This window comes from Pyrgilauda ruficollis, unplaced genomic scaffold (genome assembly GCF_017590135.1).
Source record: "Pyrgilauda ruficollis isolate IOZ18807 unplaced genomic scaffold, ASM1759013v1 scaffold28, whole genome shotgun sequence".
In the NCBI taxonomy this organism is placed as follows: domain Eukaryota; kingdom Metazoa; phylum Chordata; class Aves; order Passeriformes; family Passeridae; genus Pyrgilauda; species Pyrgilauda ruficollis.
In genome coordinates, this window is record NW_024524155.1 from 2,165,670 (window position 1) to 2,183,577 (window position 17,908).

General features: G+C 47.5%; 1 protein-coding gene across 1 annotated transcript; it reads right to left on the bottom strand.

Moving 5' to 3' along the window:
- Positions 1–12,511: 12,511 nt before the first annotated feature.
- ISCA2 (iron-sulfur cluster assembly 2) lies at positions 12,512–14,307 on the bottom strand. Its single transcript, XM_041472040.1, has 4 exons — positions 14,210–14,307; positions 13,880–14,048; positions 13,625–13,740; positions 12,512–13,429 (listed from the first exon to the last, which is right to left on the bottom strand). Exons 1-4 carry the CDS (start codon positions 14,293–14,295, stop codon positions 13,255–13,257), a joined length of 546 nt encoding a protein of 181 aa, XP_041327974.1. The 5' UTR covers positions 14,296–14,307; the 3' UTR covers positions 12,512–13,254.
- Positions 14,308–17,908: the final 3,601 nt, after the last annotated feature.

Below are 17,908 nucleotides of genomic sequence, written 5' to 3' on the forward strand. Positions count from 1 at the left end.
GGAAACAGCTTTATTTCTTGAGCTATTTTGTATTAAAGCAGGAAGTTATACAGAGAAGACCTGTGCCCTGAGACAAAACTTTATCACCATCTGATGCTGCTATGTATGGCCTAATTTGAAGGAATCAGTCTCCAGGGAATGTTGTCAGTCCCCCAGAGGGGAAGGATGTTAACCTTGAAACCTGCTTTGGCTTAAGGTAAATGTCTCTGGCAGCTGTCAGGGCTGAGAGGTCCTCAGGGCTCTGGTCTGGGAGTGCTAGTGTCAAGCCTGTTGCAGTGACACAAGGCATTCTCAGGAGTGAGCTGCTTCAGTGGAGATGCTTTCAGCAGTCCTCTGGTCCCTCTAGGGATTTGCAGGCAGCTCAAGTCACAACTGCTGCTTGCTTTTTTCTCTCTTACCTTTGCAGATGTATTTTCCTCACACTTCCTCCAGCAAACTTCTCTTTCCCTCCTCCAGGCTGCAGGAGAAGAAGCAGTGAAGACAAGAAAATGCTGAATTCATGGAAATAGGTCAAAGACTCTCAGGTCTCACAGTGTGCCAGAACAGGTTATAGTGACAGGCAAGCTTTAAGCTATGTAAGCCATGAAATGAGGCAGAGGGTTCTGCCTGGCACCAGCTTTTGTCACCCTCCCAATTCAAGGACATGTCTTGTAAAGGTCTGTGTTATTGAGCTCAAAACAAGCCCCAGACAGCCCAGCCCTGTCTGGCAAGGGCAATTTTGAAATCCCCTCCCAGGCCTGTGCCCTTATCCTCTCTAACCTGCTGAGGCCTGGGGTGGGAATTGGTGAGAGGTGTGTAGGCGGTCAAAGCTGTACTGCAGCCAGTGCCCAGCCCAGAGGTGCTGTGTGAGACCAGAGGTCTCAGTGTGCAGTGGTACACTGTGTTGTAAATGGTAATCTCCTCTTGACATCTAATCTTGCTGCTGAAAAGCACATAAATCTCTCAATAGGCTACACAGGACACAGCATTTGGTGTCTGTACCTGCTCCCCTCTCTCCAATCTATAAATCTTGCATTCAAGCTCTCCAAGAGTCCCCTTGATTATGAACATGATTATGCCAGAAACCTCTGTGTTTCCTTCCCCATGCTGCATGAACAATTGAAGGATGGTTCTAGCTTATTTATAGTTTCTTTCCCCACTATCATATGCTAAAAATAACAGGGCCCCCGATTTCACCCCGACAGCAGAGCTGAGGCTTGAGCCAAAGGCAGGAACAGGCACATCACCCTGTGAGTACCTGTGCCATGCTTCTACTGCAGGCAGAGAAGTGCTGGTGAGATCTGGCTCAGGGGGAAACCATAAGGCAGCCACATGGAGCTGCCCTGGGCACAAAGGGACCTGCCCAGACTGTGTCAAGCAGCTCTGCTCCCTGCGCAGCTCTCTGGGGTTTGCCCAACACTGCTGTGCTTTAGATGCCTGGGTTCTGCCCAAGAACATGTGAAACATGCTTGCCTCATAATGCAGTTTTCAGGATGCCAAATTTTTCAGACACATTTGTGGCAAGATTAATCTGAAAATGTGTGGAATAAATTTTTTCCTGAAAATGTCAAAACATTATGTTTGGACATTTAACAAATCAAGTAGCTTGGCTTTCTTTCAACATGACAGTTCTATTTCAAAACTAACCTATCTTTTGATTATTTTTAAGCTAAATAATATGAAATATTTGGGGTTCAAACTGACATTTTAATTTTATTTTTTTGCAATAACCCCCTCAAGTTTTCCATTTGGTTTGGACAGGTCTCCCCCTACCTCCTATCTGTGTATGGAGGAATAGGGATGGGTTAGCAGATGATGAAATTTAGTCTCCCCATGGAGCCAAGAGTACAGGGAGCTTACCCAGGATGCTACTTCTTTTTGCGCTGGAGCACTGTCTTGAATACCTGTATTCCCCACCCTCTTCTCCCTCCCTGAGGTTTTACTCTACTGCCCTGTTGCCCCATCCTGGAAATAAAAATGCTGCTATCAAGGCTGCCTGTGCCTCTCTGCTCTTCATCCTCCTGTCTCCCTCCAGTGTGTTTTCCATTAAAGCTAAAGATTATTTTCTGACCTCACTGATTGATAATGTGCCAAGAGGGAAAAAATGGTGCAGGCTGAGGAGTGAAAGACATGGAGGCTATGGAAGAAGACAAAAAATCAGGGGTGGCATCAGTTCCAAATCAGTAGCTTTCTAGCAGGGCAGGGTGTGTGTGGGGATGGCTCTGAGGTGCACGCTGTCCCCCAAAACCTGCCCTGCAGAGCCCTGGGACCTGAGCATTCCTGTCACATTCCTGTCCCTGGCCTGGCCAGGGGTGAACTGGGGCAGCCTGGGTGTTGCTACCTTCATCAGAAGCATCATGATGCTCCTATTCTCCCAGCCTTCAGACGACCCAGGACAGGAAGAAACCCTCATTTCCCTCCATTGACTTCCCCGCACAGCTGCCACCACCGATTGCTATGGAAACCCGGGAGGATGGGAAGCAGGGGAAAGCTGCCTGGCTGGGAGGCTCCCGCAGTGGGAAGGGGTCCCGCAGGAGGAGGCTTGATGTGGCAAGGCTGGTGCTTCTGCTGGGGTGAGCCCAGGGCCAAGCCCCTGCAAGAAGGCAGAGGATGGGCACTGGCTCAGCCTCCCCATCCCACTGACACCCCGGGGGGTTGAGGTGCTAGTTATTGCCTACAGAGTATTCTGTGTTTTTCCTTGCTCTGTCTCTGCATCAGTCATGACAGGAGCTTGCAGCAGAAAAGCACCTCCCTCACCAGCTGGGAACTGTTGCCAGATTTCAGCTTCACCAGCCTTTCTTCCCCTACCAATATACAGAGGTTTTCTCATGTGCAGCTCAAAGGCTCTCCTGTTTGACTTTCTTGTGAGGACTATCAAAGTGCTCACAGAATTTCTTTTCTTTCTCATGTTTTAATGTTAAGCAGCTTTTAAGAGGGGTTTCAGCACCAGTGAGAGGCTCTCATCAGGCACAGGTTCTGCCTTCCCCTTTGAGCAGCAGAAAGACAGCAGAGAGAGAATGCCTCTTAATTAGTGAGCCAGCGCCTCCCTTCCTTTCTCTCCTTGTCCAAGCCCCAGCAAAAGGCCATGAACATCCATCTGGGGCACCAAAATCAGCTTCTGATGACAGTGCCCTCGGTTAGACACAAATGTGTCCTGGCAGCCCTGTGAAACTCTGAGGAAAACATGTAACAACTTTCTTTGTCAAAGACACCAAGCCAGCTTTATCTACCCTAGGCATGTTCTCAGTTCTTTCCTTTTAGTATCTCTTAGCTGTTAATGCAGACTCCTGCTGATACTCTTATCTCAGCATTACAGGTCATTAGGTGACATGAGCAAAGGCCATGTTGGCAAAGTTAAGGCAAGCTATCTGTGTAGGCAGTCTCTGAATAGCATGGCCTGTACTGGGATCATCAGCCAAAACCGTATCAGAGAGGCACGCGCATAGGAATTATTAGGTTTTTAAGGATGTCCAGGTTATATCTCCTCCCTCTCTTCCCCTGGGGTAAATTCATACAGAAAAAAATCCTCTGCAGTGGATTGCTCCGCCAGCAATGCACATGTGAAGATGTTTGGGACCCAGCTGCCCAGCTCTACAGTGACTCTGCTAATAAAATATACTCTTGGGAAACCTGCTGTCCCAAGGAACCGGCCTGCCTGCACAGAATTGAGCTGGAGAGAGAAATCAGGTGTTCGGATCAGACCTGAGAGACTTTAGCAAGGTAGCAGCTGAATCACCACGCTGCCTGAAGCAGTGAAGAAACGTGAGCAAGCCTAAGGGACAGACAAATGCTGTCTGCAGCCCTTGTTGAGGAATGGTGCAGTGCCCCTCACACCAGTTTGTGAGAAGAGGGAGCCAGAAAGAGAGCTGCTCCCTGGCACTCAGCATCCCTTTTTTATGTAAAAAGGTGGGTGTTGTTTTCAGTCGTTCCTGAATCCTGACTTTGATGTGACAACTTGTGCAGGAAAGTACAAAAGAAAGCAGGGAGATCTGGAAAATGCTTCTTGCCTGAGCTGAGGTTTAGTTAGACTCCTATAATTAACGACTGCGGCTCTCCTAAGAAAGATCCCAGCTGCTTTCCTCTGCAGCTTGCTCTATAAATTTTTCTCTCACGCAACTGACACGCACCAAAACTCATTCCTGTGAGGAAGGGAACGAGCATGTATAAATCAAATGTATCTGAAAAACATGAACAAGAGGAGAGGGGACAAAAGGAGCACGGACTCCAAAAGAAGTTACATAAATCAGCTTCCCTGGGAGGATGCAATCAGGTCCCTCTGGGCAAGAGGTAGCTTGCAGGCTCGTGTGTAGCAAGCCCTTCACATCTGATCAGTAAGTGAGGAGCTCAGGCAGTAAGTGAGACCTCTCTGTGCCCAGCATCGAACATGCTGTGCAAAGTGTGCCCTCCTTTTGTCTTGGGATAAACAACTCTTTCAATTAGCTGTTCTGCTGAACTACTTGGTGTTTGGAGCACCTCCAGGAGAGTTAGGACCTCCCTGTCCATCCCCAAGGCTCAAACTTCACAAAGTCCCCCAAACTGAGTAGTCTCATCTGCCCTGTAAAATTATCTCATCCAGCAGAGATCAAAAGGACATCAACCTGCAAAACCCAGAATACTGCAGAAGTAGGCACTCTCAAGCAGCAGTCCTCAAATCCTTAAAACAGGAGCCTTTACTGCTTTTGAGAATTAGCCCTTGCTCCTAAGCATATAAAACAATCACCAAGGCTCTGTGCACCCTTGCTTTTCAGATCTGCTGCCTTTTCTCGAGCCAGTGGGGCCCAGTTCTTGAAAAGCAGGTAACCTTCCAGTCCTTTGGCAGGTTTTCACCTCTGGGACTTTGGCAGTTTCAGTTTGCTGATGGTCCTTCTGCACAGACTGCTTCCATTCAAAGTTCAGCCAAGGCAGAGAAGAGCAGGTAAGTGACTTCATGGATCTGGCACCCCCAACAGTTGTATCTTGAGGTGACAGGTGCCCAGCAGGCATGGGCACATGCACTCCTCAGGCCTTTCATTCCTTTGGTCCACCTGCCTATTCTTTGTTCCTCCACCCCCTTCATTTTTGTCTACTTGAACTATACACCAACCCTTCACCAGTTCTTGTCTTCTCAGAGTCCCATGGGTCTTACCAGGTTCTTTTTCCTCTTACAATACCTGGACAGCTCTAAGTGTCCTCCCACTTTCTGAGAGGCTCATCCACCCACCAAACTGTGTTTCCATAGCAGAGCTGGGGGAGGCTCAGCACATACCTCCTGTTGCCTTCCACCCCTAAGCATCTCTCCGAGCTATTCCCCCTTCTCCCAAACCATCCTGTTTTGCCTTGCTCTCTCACAATCCTTTGAGCTCTATTTGATTTGCAGACACAATTTTCTTTCATGCAATTCAGCTCTGCCCTGTGAATCGGCTCTTCACTGATACATTTTTGCTTAGCTTGAAGAGGATTAAGTAAATTCTTTCACCATGGCAGTCCTATTTCTGCCTGTGCCTGTTATCAGGGAACATAGGACAGTGGCAGCAGGGGGAAGCATTTTATTAAGAGGCCAAGGTATCTGCCACACAGTCCTACTGCTTTCCTGCTCCCCACCAAGCTTTTGCAGACATTGGTAGATAAAGTTCTGCTAACAATAGCAGATAAAGTTCTGCTAACAATTGCCCCATTACTTCTGCCTTTGTCACCAAAGGCAGCTACTGAATTTTCTTTTCCAAATGCTATTAGCTCTTCCCTCTAAAGTTTCTATATTTAATGTAAATCTTCCATGTCTAAAGTTTGTGGCAATCATGCATGGACAGGCAGGGAAGTGAAGGGAAGCCTGCCATGCAGCCTGCCCAACCTGCTCACCTGGACACAGCACAGGATGCCAAGGAGAAGCTGAATAGGGAGCCCTGTCACACCCTCAGTCAGTGCCTGCTCAGCTGCTATTGAGAGGAGGGGAAGCACCTAAAGCCACCCTGGCTGTGTGGCCTTGAGCCACAGCTGCAGGGCTAGGACTGAGCCAGCACAGGAACCTCCTGTGGGTGCTAGCCCACAGCACAAACTTGCCAGCCCCCAGCAGGAAGAGACTATTTCCACTCTCAGGCTGTTGTACAGCAAGTTAACTCCCTACAGCAGACAGAGCATGTACAGCAAGACTTTCTCTGTACCCTCTACCTTGGCACCTCTTGGGGCCAAGCCAGCCTGGTCCAGCACCAGCAGCACATCCTCCAGCAAGCTTCTGACCATGCAAACCACACAGAGCTTGTCCCAGTGCTCAGCACCTTAGGAGGTCCCCACAGCTTAGAGAACATTCTCAGTGCTTTCAAGAAACAGCTCCCAGCCAAACCCTGGCAATGTGTCCAGGCAGTAATCTTTCCAGGGTAAAATCCTGCAAGGTCAGCAATGTAGAGGACTCACTGGTCTTTGTTCTTCCCTTTATGAAACAACACAAACCCAGGCTGACTGAGACAGCTCTTTGTCATGTATGATCTGCTACAGCAAGGAAAGCCGTGCTTGAGCAGCACTTGCCTTACCTGGCAGACGTGTTGTGAAGATCACCTCTGTCTCCATGCTGACTTCTGAATGGACAGAGCCTTACCATCCTCTGCTTCAGCATGTGGTAAAGACTAGTGGAGCAGATGGAGAAGGAGAGCTCTACCACATCCTCTCCCCAGATAACTATTGCATCAGGCTAGAACTGTGCAAGACACAAGCTTTTTCCCTCAGTAACCAAGATTAGACCATGAATAAAAGGAATTAGCTAAAGGTCAAGCCAGCTAGAACAAGAATAATGAAAGCGGGCTTAAGGAACAGCTGTGTGGAATTGCTCAAAGTACAGCAGATTTTGTCCTTTTCCTGACTCAGTGTCTGGGGGAGGCAGAAATTTTAGCAGTGGCCAAAAGCACTTCTGGGTGGTGGACTGTTAGATGCATCATAAGAATATACCTGTTTTCTCTGCCCTGTATGCCCTGAGTCACACACAAAACAGATAAGCATTGCTTTTCATCCCTAACTCTCTGATGGGTGCTGCCTCCTGCAACAGTCAAAGCTGCCCTCCTTGCAAGAACATCCCTAACTCTCGAGGTTAATGGGATGTACCCTGGTGCCTCCAGTCATAACAGACAAAAGCTTCTTCTCCTTGGAGTCTTAGACCCTGTAATTAACCCTTGCCCCTTTGGACCAAAAGAAGCTGGGACACTTTGACCTTTGGAACCTGTTGGAAAGTTCAATTAACTTCAAGGGCCTTTGCTAGGAACATTAGTCGAGGAAACAAAGAATTCAGAGAAGTGCTGGAACATTGTCATTAAATTGTTCTGAATGTATCTATTTTTAGAGGGTGAAGAAGAGAAGGAGCTGAAGAGAATACCTTGGAGCCTTGGTGCATGGCATGGTGGCTGTAGTTATGGGCCTCTCTCAGCCCCAAGCCTGAGCCAGAGGAGGAAAGGGGGTGGTGATGAGGGTGTTGGTAGCATCTTTCTTTATTTTTTTTAATTTTTTTAAGAGATGAAGTTCCATTTTCACCACCCCACCCCCATGGTCAGAAAATGAGACCCACAGATAGAGCTGAAGATAATGGCAGGTTGCCATGGAAATGTGCATTTAGTCTCACTGTTTCCATGGCAACTGAAAGACATACCATTCTGTTCCTCTGAAGGATGCCAAAGGTAAATGAGCACTGATTAAAACAGGGGCACAAACTTGGGTTCTAATCAACAACAAAGACTAGGACCATAAACTCTTATTGCTCAAGCAGGAGATATTAAGAGCCATACAAATTCTGGGAAGGCCAGTGGCAGGAAGCACTGCACACAAACTGCTCCCCACGGGCTGCAGAATCACAGCCTTGGTGTAATGGCCCATCTCACTGTCATGAACAGCTTCAGCTGACTCACACAGTATTTCTGTCCACAGCTGGATACTAAACCAACCCAAAGTTCATGATCTACTGAGCTGCTTCCTGGGCAGGTATCTGCACAGATCAAAGCCAGTTGCAGCCTAATCCTGGAAACCATGCAGAGCAAACATATTCCTTAGAACCCAGCAGGATCTGAACTGCACCATTAATCCTCTACCTAGCCCCTAATGGCATTTGGTTTGAGAATTCATCCTCTTAAAAAAAAAATAAAAGAGAAAAAAAAAGAAGAAAATTTAGAAAAAGAAAAAGTAGAAAATTAGAAAATTTAGAAAAACTAGAAAATTTATAAAAAGTAGAAAAACCAAAAGAAGAAAAAAGGGGGGAAAATGAAAAAAAAAAAAAAAAAAAGAAAAAAAAAAAAAAAAAGAAGAAAAAGTCCTGGCTGATGGCAAGCTCCAAATAGAAGTTTGATACAACACAGGTGGCTGCAGTTTATTCTTGCCAATGCTCTGTGTCCTTGAACTGTGGTTCTTTATCCAGGCTGGCTGACAGTTGTATCAAACACACCATTACACAAGGCTATCCCTTCCTCTATTGCCAGTCTCTCTGGCAGCTATGGCCCATTCCAGAGAAGCACGGTCAGAGCTTTGGCTGGTGTGCATGAAAACAGGCAGAGAAAAGGGAGTATCAAAACACTGTACATACTGTCATGCTCTCTGCTAATGAATTTGATGGTGGTGTTTGCTTGTGGAGACAATGTTTGGTTCAGTCCTTAAGCACGTGTTGTAGCAGCTCGTCATGAAATACAGCACACTTGCTCTGAATTTTTCTCTGAACTCCCAAGAGTAGCCCCATGGAAAGGGACCAGGGGGTCCTGGCTGATGGCAAGCTGAATATGAGCCAGCAGTGCCCTGGCAGCCAGGAGGGCCAACCCTGTCCTGGGGTGCATCAGGCACAGCACGGCCAGCCAGGCAAGGGAGGGGATTGTCCTGCTCTGCTCTGCACTGGGTCAGCCTCACCTCGAGTGCTGGGGGCAGTTTTGGGTGCCACAATATAGGAAGGATACAAAGCTATTAGAGAATGTCCAAAGGAGGGCAATGAAGATATGAGGGCCTTGAGAAAAGCTGTATGAGGAGCGGCTGAGGTCACTTGGTCACTGTTCAGCCTGGAGCAGACTGAGGGGAGACCTCACTGCAGTTACAACTTTCTTGTGAGGAGGAGTGGTAGACACTGATTTTGTTTGTAGTGATCAGTGACAGGACCAAGGAAATGGCATTAAGTTGTCAGGGGAGGTTCAGGTTAGATATTAGAAAGAGATTCTTCATCCAGAGGGTGAATGAGACTGGATTAGGCTCCATGGGGAAATGATTACAGGACCAAGCCTGCCAGAGTTCAAGAAGCATTTGGACAATGCTCTCAGGTACATGTGACTCTTGGGGGCTATCCTGTGTGGGGCCAGGAGTAGGACTCAATGATCCTTGTGGGTCCCTTCCAACTCAGGACAACCTATAATACAATAAACTCCACTGACCAGTCCCAGCTTGAGTAAAAACTAAATTTTAAAAACTCTGATTTTTACTTGCAGCTGCCACCAGATGTTTGAAATGTTGGTAAGGTTGAAGGCAGTCTTAGTACAAAGCATGTGCCTTCCCAGCGTGGGAAACAGACAAGAGAAGCCTTCTTTCATGCATATCTGCCTTTCTATTACTGCCTCCTCCACTGTTCAATGATTCCTCCCCCAGGTGCTGGATTCAGACAAGCCCTTAAAGTGGCAAGAAATTACACTACCGTGTGGGAGAAGCAGAAGTCCCAGTGGGTGTCACCCAGAGGGTACTGGATCCACAACCTTAGCTGTCTTCCTGACTCACCCAACAGCTCTATACAGATGTATAATGACACAAGAGAAAGGTCTGAGAATAGTGAAATTTTGCAGATGAAAATTTGTGGGTGAGACGGACTGCTATTCCCCAAACATTGACCTTAGGTTGGCCATTGGTCCTATTGTAGCTACTCACCCCAAAATGCTTTCTGTAGTAAATGATACCACATGGGCCCACCAACACAAGCAAACCACTTGTGCATATCCCTAAACCACAAAAACCAGGGATAACGAAGATCTCCTATTTCCCTACCACTGCCTGGCTTGAGGCCTTGAAGTGGGACCTTCAGTTAAGACAGACAGATACTGAATCTGAAGAACAGAGCCAGTCACAGGCTGAGGATGTGCTGGTCATCTACCAAGAAGTCTCTACAGAGCTCCCAGAAGCTCTCACCAAAGGGAGAATTTTTATTCCATCTTCTTCTACCTTCTTGTCACTGACACTGATGATTGTGCCCTTTTCCCTTGAAGTTTCATCTTAAAGTTTCCATAAATATCTTTCTTGATCATTCATTCCTTGTCAGGTGGGTGAACTGAGAGAATCCTCCTTCTTTTTATGTGGGAGCAGAGAAAGATTTTCCACTGCAGTTTCTCATTTGGCATGAAGTGAAGGCAGCACCTCCAGCTCCTTCTCAGTGGCTCAGTACAAGGGCTCCCAACTACTCCCACACTGCAGACCTCCTGCAGACACACCTTGGCAGTCCCTCATGGTCTAGGCAGCATCAAATTCCTTGTCTAATCTTCTGTGTCCTTCTCTTGGCACCACAAGTCTTGCCCCACAGGCTACAGTGTGGTGCCATCTTTGTCACGTATTCAGTGCACAAAACTTGACAGGTTAGGCTTTTTCAGTAGGAACCAAGACCTAGCCTTTCTGCCTACACAGCCAAAAATACACCAAGATCACCTTTGTACCACTCTGTCAACAAGAGCCCCTTTGCTGACTTCCTAACATTGACAGAAATTCTGATGTACTGACAGACTTCTAAAGAGCCAGGACAACTCTGGAGGAGACAGATAGCCCTTTGCATCCATTCCCTAATGGGAACTGGAAAAGCTTTCGCCAATAAGTTACACCTTCTCCCAAGAAGCAGGTCTAGGAAGCCAAGAGCAACACGGTGTATGGGCTGGAATCTCTCCAGCTCCTAGCAGTTTCTCTGATCTAAAAACCACGCTGCAGCAACACCAGCCTGCCTCCAAAACAGACAGCTGCAAAGAAACTTTTGCTCTTGCTTAGGTCCTGCACGGAGCAAATCCAACCTCAGCCCAGAATGCCTGTGTATGTCCAGGGCAGCGAGTCCCAAGGAGAAAGGGGTCCACCTAGTGCAGTCAGAGCAGTACTGCCAGAACCGCGGGCAGAGCACAGCACACATGCGAGCTGCACAGCAACGCTGCAAGTGACACTGGTGGGCACCAAAGCCTTGTGCTCTGCACAGTCCCTCGGAGCGAGAGGCAGACCCTGTGCAAGGGGCAGCACCCCTCGTGGTCACCACCTGCTCCGTCTACTGCATCGGCACAGCGCAAGTGTAGGCAAGTGGAACCTGGCAAGCTGAACAGACACAGCACATTTACATTCAGCAAGAACACTAATCCAAGATGAAGCCTGCATGTTTACAGGGGCTTGAAGGCTGACTTTAGTCCAGGGAAGAAAAGCCTTGGTATCTGCTGGCTTGCTACCTCTCCAGCACTACTGCTGCACTTTTATTTCCCATAAAAGATCTCAAAAGAGACTTGACCTAGGTCAGTCTGTGTGAAATGGATCAAGAATAGATCTTCCTTGTTCAGACAGTAACTCCTCTGGCCTACTTTTAGCTATCCCAGCTGGAAGAAATTGATTTTATCTAACGTATTCTACCTAGACAAGCTTTAAGGTCTTACACTTTTTAAAGGCAATTCTGGCTAACACCACCTTCAAGATTTGGAAGCATAAAGGTAGGATTAAAACACCCTGAAGGGGTTTAGACAAATCTTTTAACCACATCCTTTTAGTTCCTTTTACAAAATGTGACAGCTCTTTCTGATACCAACATTACTAGGCAGAGATTGTTGACTACAGGAAATGGAAAGGGCTAAACTAAAAGAGCCACTGCTCCACATCTTATCCACATGCATCCCCACGTGACAAAGTCAGAACAGATCATATATGAGCTCCTGTAACATCTGCTGATGCAACTGCAACTAGCTGGCTATCAGCTTGGAGCACTAGAAATAAATAGACAAAACAGGGCTGAACACTACTAAAAAGTTTAAAAAGGCTTTTAGGAAGCTTAACAAAAAATGCCTGTGGCATGGTCTTGAAGAGCTCATAGTTTGCCATAGGCGGTTCCCTTGAGACCAAAGTCATGCAGTGCTCCCACACTCACGTGAAAGATTGAAGTCTTAAACAATTTGGTTATGATCAGATAAAACACAAAAGAGGGAATAAAAATAGCTTCCCCTTCTCTCCTTTCATCCAGAAGCAGGTGAATCACTGACTTAAAAGACATCTAGTGGCAGATAAAAAACTGTAGAAAATTACTAATTGAAAGGATGTTATTCTGGAAACTTCTAGACTTCCCATTCCATGGGAGTCATAGAAAGGAGTGGAGCAATTCCAGTCTTTCATCAAACCATGTACGTTAGACAGAGACCAAATGGTAAACCAAGTTATGGAAAAGCTTCCCAGACAACTGTAAGTCAAAAGGACTTGTGAAGCCTTAGGCAGTACTCCTGCTCTCCTCTATCACCTTAACCTCCCTTCCTGCTGGCAAGAGCAGGCAGCAACCACACTATGAAACCTGAGAGTCCATATGACCTAAAATTCCAAGTCAGGCTGAAATAGCACTGGAGCATAGAGAGCTGTGTATTTTATTTATATATATATATACAAGGTTTTTCTTCTTTTTATATATAAAAGACACAAGCTACTAATTCTTCCTACCTCATTTTTTTTTGGTTTCACTTACTCTGAACAAGTAAAAACCATCATCACAGAAACTTACAGCAAAGCCACCATAGGTTCCTGGGACCAAGAGAATCCTGTTCAGCAAGAAAAAAGAAACTTATCTGGAAAAGCCACAGTAAGCTGGGCAGTGGAGAGTCAGCAGTACATGTGAGAAAGACTCCACGTGCCATTTGTTTGGAAGATAAGGAATAAGCAACACTAGCCTGAAAGAACCCAGATCCTACCCGTATGTAAATGCACAAGCACTACCAATCAACCTCATAGACTTTTTTTAGTAAGACCTTTCAATAAACACACACACATATATATACAGCCTTCTCTTGCAGAGACAGTTAAGTAGTTCCACAATCAGGATAGGGCAGGCCAGTCAGCACCACCTGGCCAGTGGTTCACAAGGCGCTGAAGATGCTCCTGTGTGCATGCTCATGGTTACTTCATCGTTTCTGAAGAGAAGGCCAGGAAGTCTTGGAGACAGGCTCAGTGCAAACACACACACAGCTGCAGTATTGTGTTACAGCTGTGTCACAGGGTAAGGGAGATGAGAGGGAGCAGCAGGGAAAAGAACAAACATAAACCCTCTGGAGACTGCCAAAAGTGTTTGCTAACAGTGTCCATCCAAGGTAAGTCGAGTCAGAATTTGACAGAGAAGGAAGTCCCACATGAGCAACCCTTCTCTGCCTGGGGGTTGCTCACCACCTGGAAGGAGCTTCGGATCAGCTCTTGGCTGAAATCCACCATGGATCCTTTCACAAAGGCCAGGCTGTCCACATCCACAACCACACGGGCACCACCTTGTTCAAACACCCTGCAAAAAAAAAGCAGCATATTTACCTATTAACTATGCCAAAAACCTTACACAGAAGCACAACCTCAGCATGCTCGTTATCTCACAGGCTTCTTCTCTTCAATGCAAGACACTATCATCTCACGCATACCCCTCCTGCCATTTTTGCCAAGAACAGTAGTAACACCTGACCACCAAAATGTCCTTTGTCCTTGCCTGTCATCAGGATTGATAACTGTGTCCAAGGAAAACTTGTACTGAAAGCCAGAGCAGCCACCTCCTTCCACCTGCAGCCTGAGAAACTCTGATCCTTCTGCAATCTCCAGCAGCCTCTGCAAATAAATAAAAGGAAGAGGATTTAAAGGCCTGCTGAACAAACTAGTGAACACTCAAACGTCTCCCCTGCGTGACGGCAGGGCAGGCAGGGCGGAAACCCTCCCAGAGACACCAGACTCCTCCCAGGGTCCCCACCTTCACGCAGCTCTCGCTGAGGAAGATCTGTCCTTCGCTGGGGCCGCTCTCCGTCGGGCCCGGCTCGGAGAAGGACGACGCCCAGCGCAGCAGGGAGCCAGCTGGGCGGGCAGGGCCGGCCGGGGGTCTCGGCAGCGCTCGGCCTGGGCACGGTGAAGCGGAGCACCGGCTGCCTCGGGAAGAAGGGAGAGGGGGCGCCTCAGAGGGGTCTGCGCCGCCGGAGCGGGCGGCGGGCCCGGCCCCTGCAGCCACCACCCCCTGCCGCGCAGCGGGGACGTTCTGTGTCCCCGAGGGAGGGTCCAAGGGGCCGAGCGCCCAAGGGAACGGTACCTCGTCCGGCCGCCCAGCGCCAACACCCACCACCACCGCAGCGCCGCCGGCGCCGCCATGCCAGCCCAGCCCCGCCCCGCCGCCATGGCGGAAGTGCGGCCGCGCCCACAGCGGGGCGGCGCCGGGGCGGCCGCGGCGGTGCCCGTGGCGGTGCCCCTGCCCCTGCCGGTCCTCGGGCAGTGCTCGGCTGCGGGGCCCGCTTACAGCCGCTCAAAGGCACGAAGCTGCTGTTCGCTTTTCGGGGTGTTCGCAGCCATGAAGCAGTGCAGAGTAATAAAATAAACAGTGAGCGCTGTCCGTCCGCGCATGCTTGTCCCGGCACTAGCCGTAAGGTTATTCTGAGCAGAGCCCAGAGAAGCATCAAGGTGCCGCCGCAGGGGAGTTGGGTTTTAGGGATTTTTGAAAAGCAAACACGGGGGTTTTAGGGATTCTCCCTGATTCCGGCTTTTCTGGTTCGTTCTCCTTTATCAGGTGGAGGCCAGTGTTCCCTAGCCGGAGCTCTTGCCCGGCGCTGCCGGCTGTGCTCGGCCTCACGCCCGCGCTGCCCCTCGCCTCTCACCGCAGCAAGGGCGGCAGGCGGCCCCGGCCCCGGAGGGCTCGCCCGACTCCAGGCAGGCCCTACGGCCAGCCGGGGCACGTTGCCCTCCCACGGTGGTTTAAGCTCCTCCTGGTCGTTTGCCGTGTGATAGTGGCCCGGCCGGTCGATCACGGAGCGCTCGTGGTTAAAAAAGTCTTTATCTCTTTATTCCTCATGTGCTTCTGGGGGAGGAATCCTGTTCCTCAGCCCCAGCCAGGCCTGTGGAGCGTCATACAGTGACTGTGTGAAAGACTGGTGGAAGAAAACCTGTCATCCCAGCAGGAGGGGGTGATTTACTGTCAGAGGACTTCAGGACCTTGTCACAGTTTGCTTTCTCACCATTCTGCTCCAAGCAAAGTGATTCTTCTGTAACCACGGGCTTCTGCTTTTTGCTCCAGCCTGAGCATGTAAATAAAGACTGGTTTGAGCTGTTTAATTTTGCCTACTCTTGTGTTAGCTCTAATGATGCTAGGATAAAGCCAGGAAAGTACCACAGGCAGGGTCCTAGCAGGAGTGGTACTAATGCAGGCACCTGCAATAGTTCATGAATCCTCATCAGGCATATTGGAACACTGAATGTTTCAATAAAAACATATTGGTGTGTTTCTTGGTTATTATCAATGTGGCATCCCTGACAACTGACAAGCTGACAGCTTTGGAGGAGGGAATGAAAACCTCAGAGAAAAGACACGGAGGGATCATGCCTGATTTCTTTCCATATTGCATTAGCTTTCTTTCTCACTCCTGTAGGGTGTATTAGATTGATCTTGCTGCATTTCTTCATGTTGTGGCTGTATTCACTGTGATTGCTTTTTGGAGAATGGATGTAGCCCCAAAAAACGCTTACTTTGGAGTTACCTTCATTTTTACTGTGTTAAAGTGACAGAAAGGTGTTAAGTGACAGAAGTGTGGCAAGCAGCTTCAAGGGCCTTTGGGACATTGTGAAATGATTACTGCAGACTGAAAGAATGAGGAAAAGGCCAACTAGTGTCACTCACAGTTAATATAATTAATAATCTGCTGTGCTGAGGAGAGACTCATGTTCTGGGGACAACTTTTTGGTGTGACAAGGGGAGGTGGGGGTAATTAAGGAGAACGGCTATTCCCTTGCCTCTCTTTATCACTGGCCATTTTTTCCTTCAGTCAGCTATGTGGTGCAGGGATGGTTGGTTGCTTTTTTTCCACAGAGTTACAGTCTAGTTTTTCTTCCTTCTTGGGTTCTGATTTTGTTGGCCATCTTGTTTCTGATAGGTAGGCATAATGTGTTTTTAAGTTTGTGCTTTGATTTTCTGTTACTCTGGTTTGTGATGTCTTGGTTTGGGGAGTTCCTTTAGCTCTCTTTAAGCACAGTGTACTGAAGAGATTTATCTGGGAGTTGAATTTTCTAGATATTTTGCTCATTTCTCCTCTGCAATATGATGCTAAAATCATCTTGTATCTATTTTGAAGGGAAACAAAACTTGTTTCAGTGCTTCAGAAACTGGTGATAATAAAACCTCTGGCGTGGTGTTGAATGCAAGAGTGGATGTGATGAATTTAAATGTGAATTCTGACAATCTGTAGCAAAAGGAGCATGTTCTGGCTGAAAGAACAGTTAAATTGATTAGTCTCTGCATGTGGATTTTCTTGAGAACCTGCCTGCTGTATTCACTGACACTGTATTGCCTGCAAGCACATCTGTTTACTGAGCTGCAAGTGCTGTGCTGTTGGAGGGATTTGGATTAATCAAGTGTAGATAGCTGATGAAGTGGAACTTCAGGCTTTTTTCTCGTGTAATAGAGTTCGTTGAACTACAAAAATTAACAAGTCCAGTATCAGTCTTGCTGGAGAGAATTTGTCTGCTAGCTTTCTTAGCCTTTTCCACTGGTGTTTCTGCACTGCAGCATAAGCTCTCTGTGATGTTGGTAATCTGAAAGGACCTCCATCCGCAAAATAATGAGATCAGCCTGAAGTTGATTTGAATATTTCTTTAGCAATTTTTGTCTCCAAGGGAACCTGGAGGCTTATGCCTGTTATCAGATGTCACAGGGGGCATGTGCCTAAAAGCAACGTCTGTTTGGCCCAAGATGCTTGTGCTGCCCTGGGGAATTTAAGCTTTAGTAATGTTATTGCAAAACTGACACCACAGTAATGTATAATATCAGCTAAAAACCTTGGGCAGAAGGTTTCTGCTTCTTTCTTCTGTAAAGGCCTTGGCTGTGGATTTACAGACTTACACTTATTAGGCTTTTTACTACTCCAGTTTGGGGTGTGGGGAGGGGAAATGTTAATTTTGATCCTAGATGCAATGATTTTTAGTTCAAAGCCTTTGAAATATGTGTTGACTTGTATGTACATAGTCACTGCCATTGTGTAAAAGCATTTGTGAAGCAAAGATACGTGGTGAGTTGTTTCGCAGGGGGGCATCCTGATTACATGGACTGTGGAATTTGCTCCCAAGCAAATTCCAAGCACTGCTTATCCTGTGAATGTGTGACAGCACTTTATGGTGTTGCTCTAACTTGACTGCAGTTCTGTTACCAGCAGTCAGATAGGCAGCTGTGTTTATCTTCTGTAAGACTTGAGGGATGGAGATAAGGGAAGCCTTTTGAAGGGCATGCTTTCCATGTGCAAGGAAAAGCCTTTATCTGGGTCAGTTATAAAGTGTGCTAGGTAGTGTTAAATACATGGCTTAGCCTCACCAGGGGTTTTTTGAGGATGGTGTAGGGTTTTTTGTTTGTTTGTTTCTTTTTGGGGTGTTTTGTTGTCGTTGTTGTTTTAAAAGGGCTTTGGTAAGTATCCTGCTATGCATGTGTCTGGAAACTGAATGCTTATTTGAAATCTAAAAAAAAAAAAAAAACCAAAAAAAAAAAAAAACAACCAAAAAAAACTTCCAAAAAACAAAAACAACATTAAAAAGCCCCCACTCCTTTCTGATGTGACACCCTTTGCAGAGGGTGTGAGCAAAGCGTGGGGTGCACCTCTGAGTCACTTGTGTGCGAGCTGCAGCCGAGCAGGCAGACACCTCACTGGACAGAGGTCTGAAGCGGGGACGCTGTGTCAGCTCTGCCACGTTCCTACCAAATCAGCACTCACGTGCCTCTCTGCTGTGTTCTAACATGACCCCAGAAAGGCTAAAATTT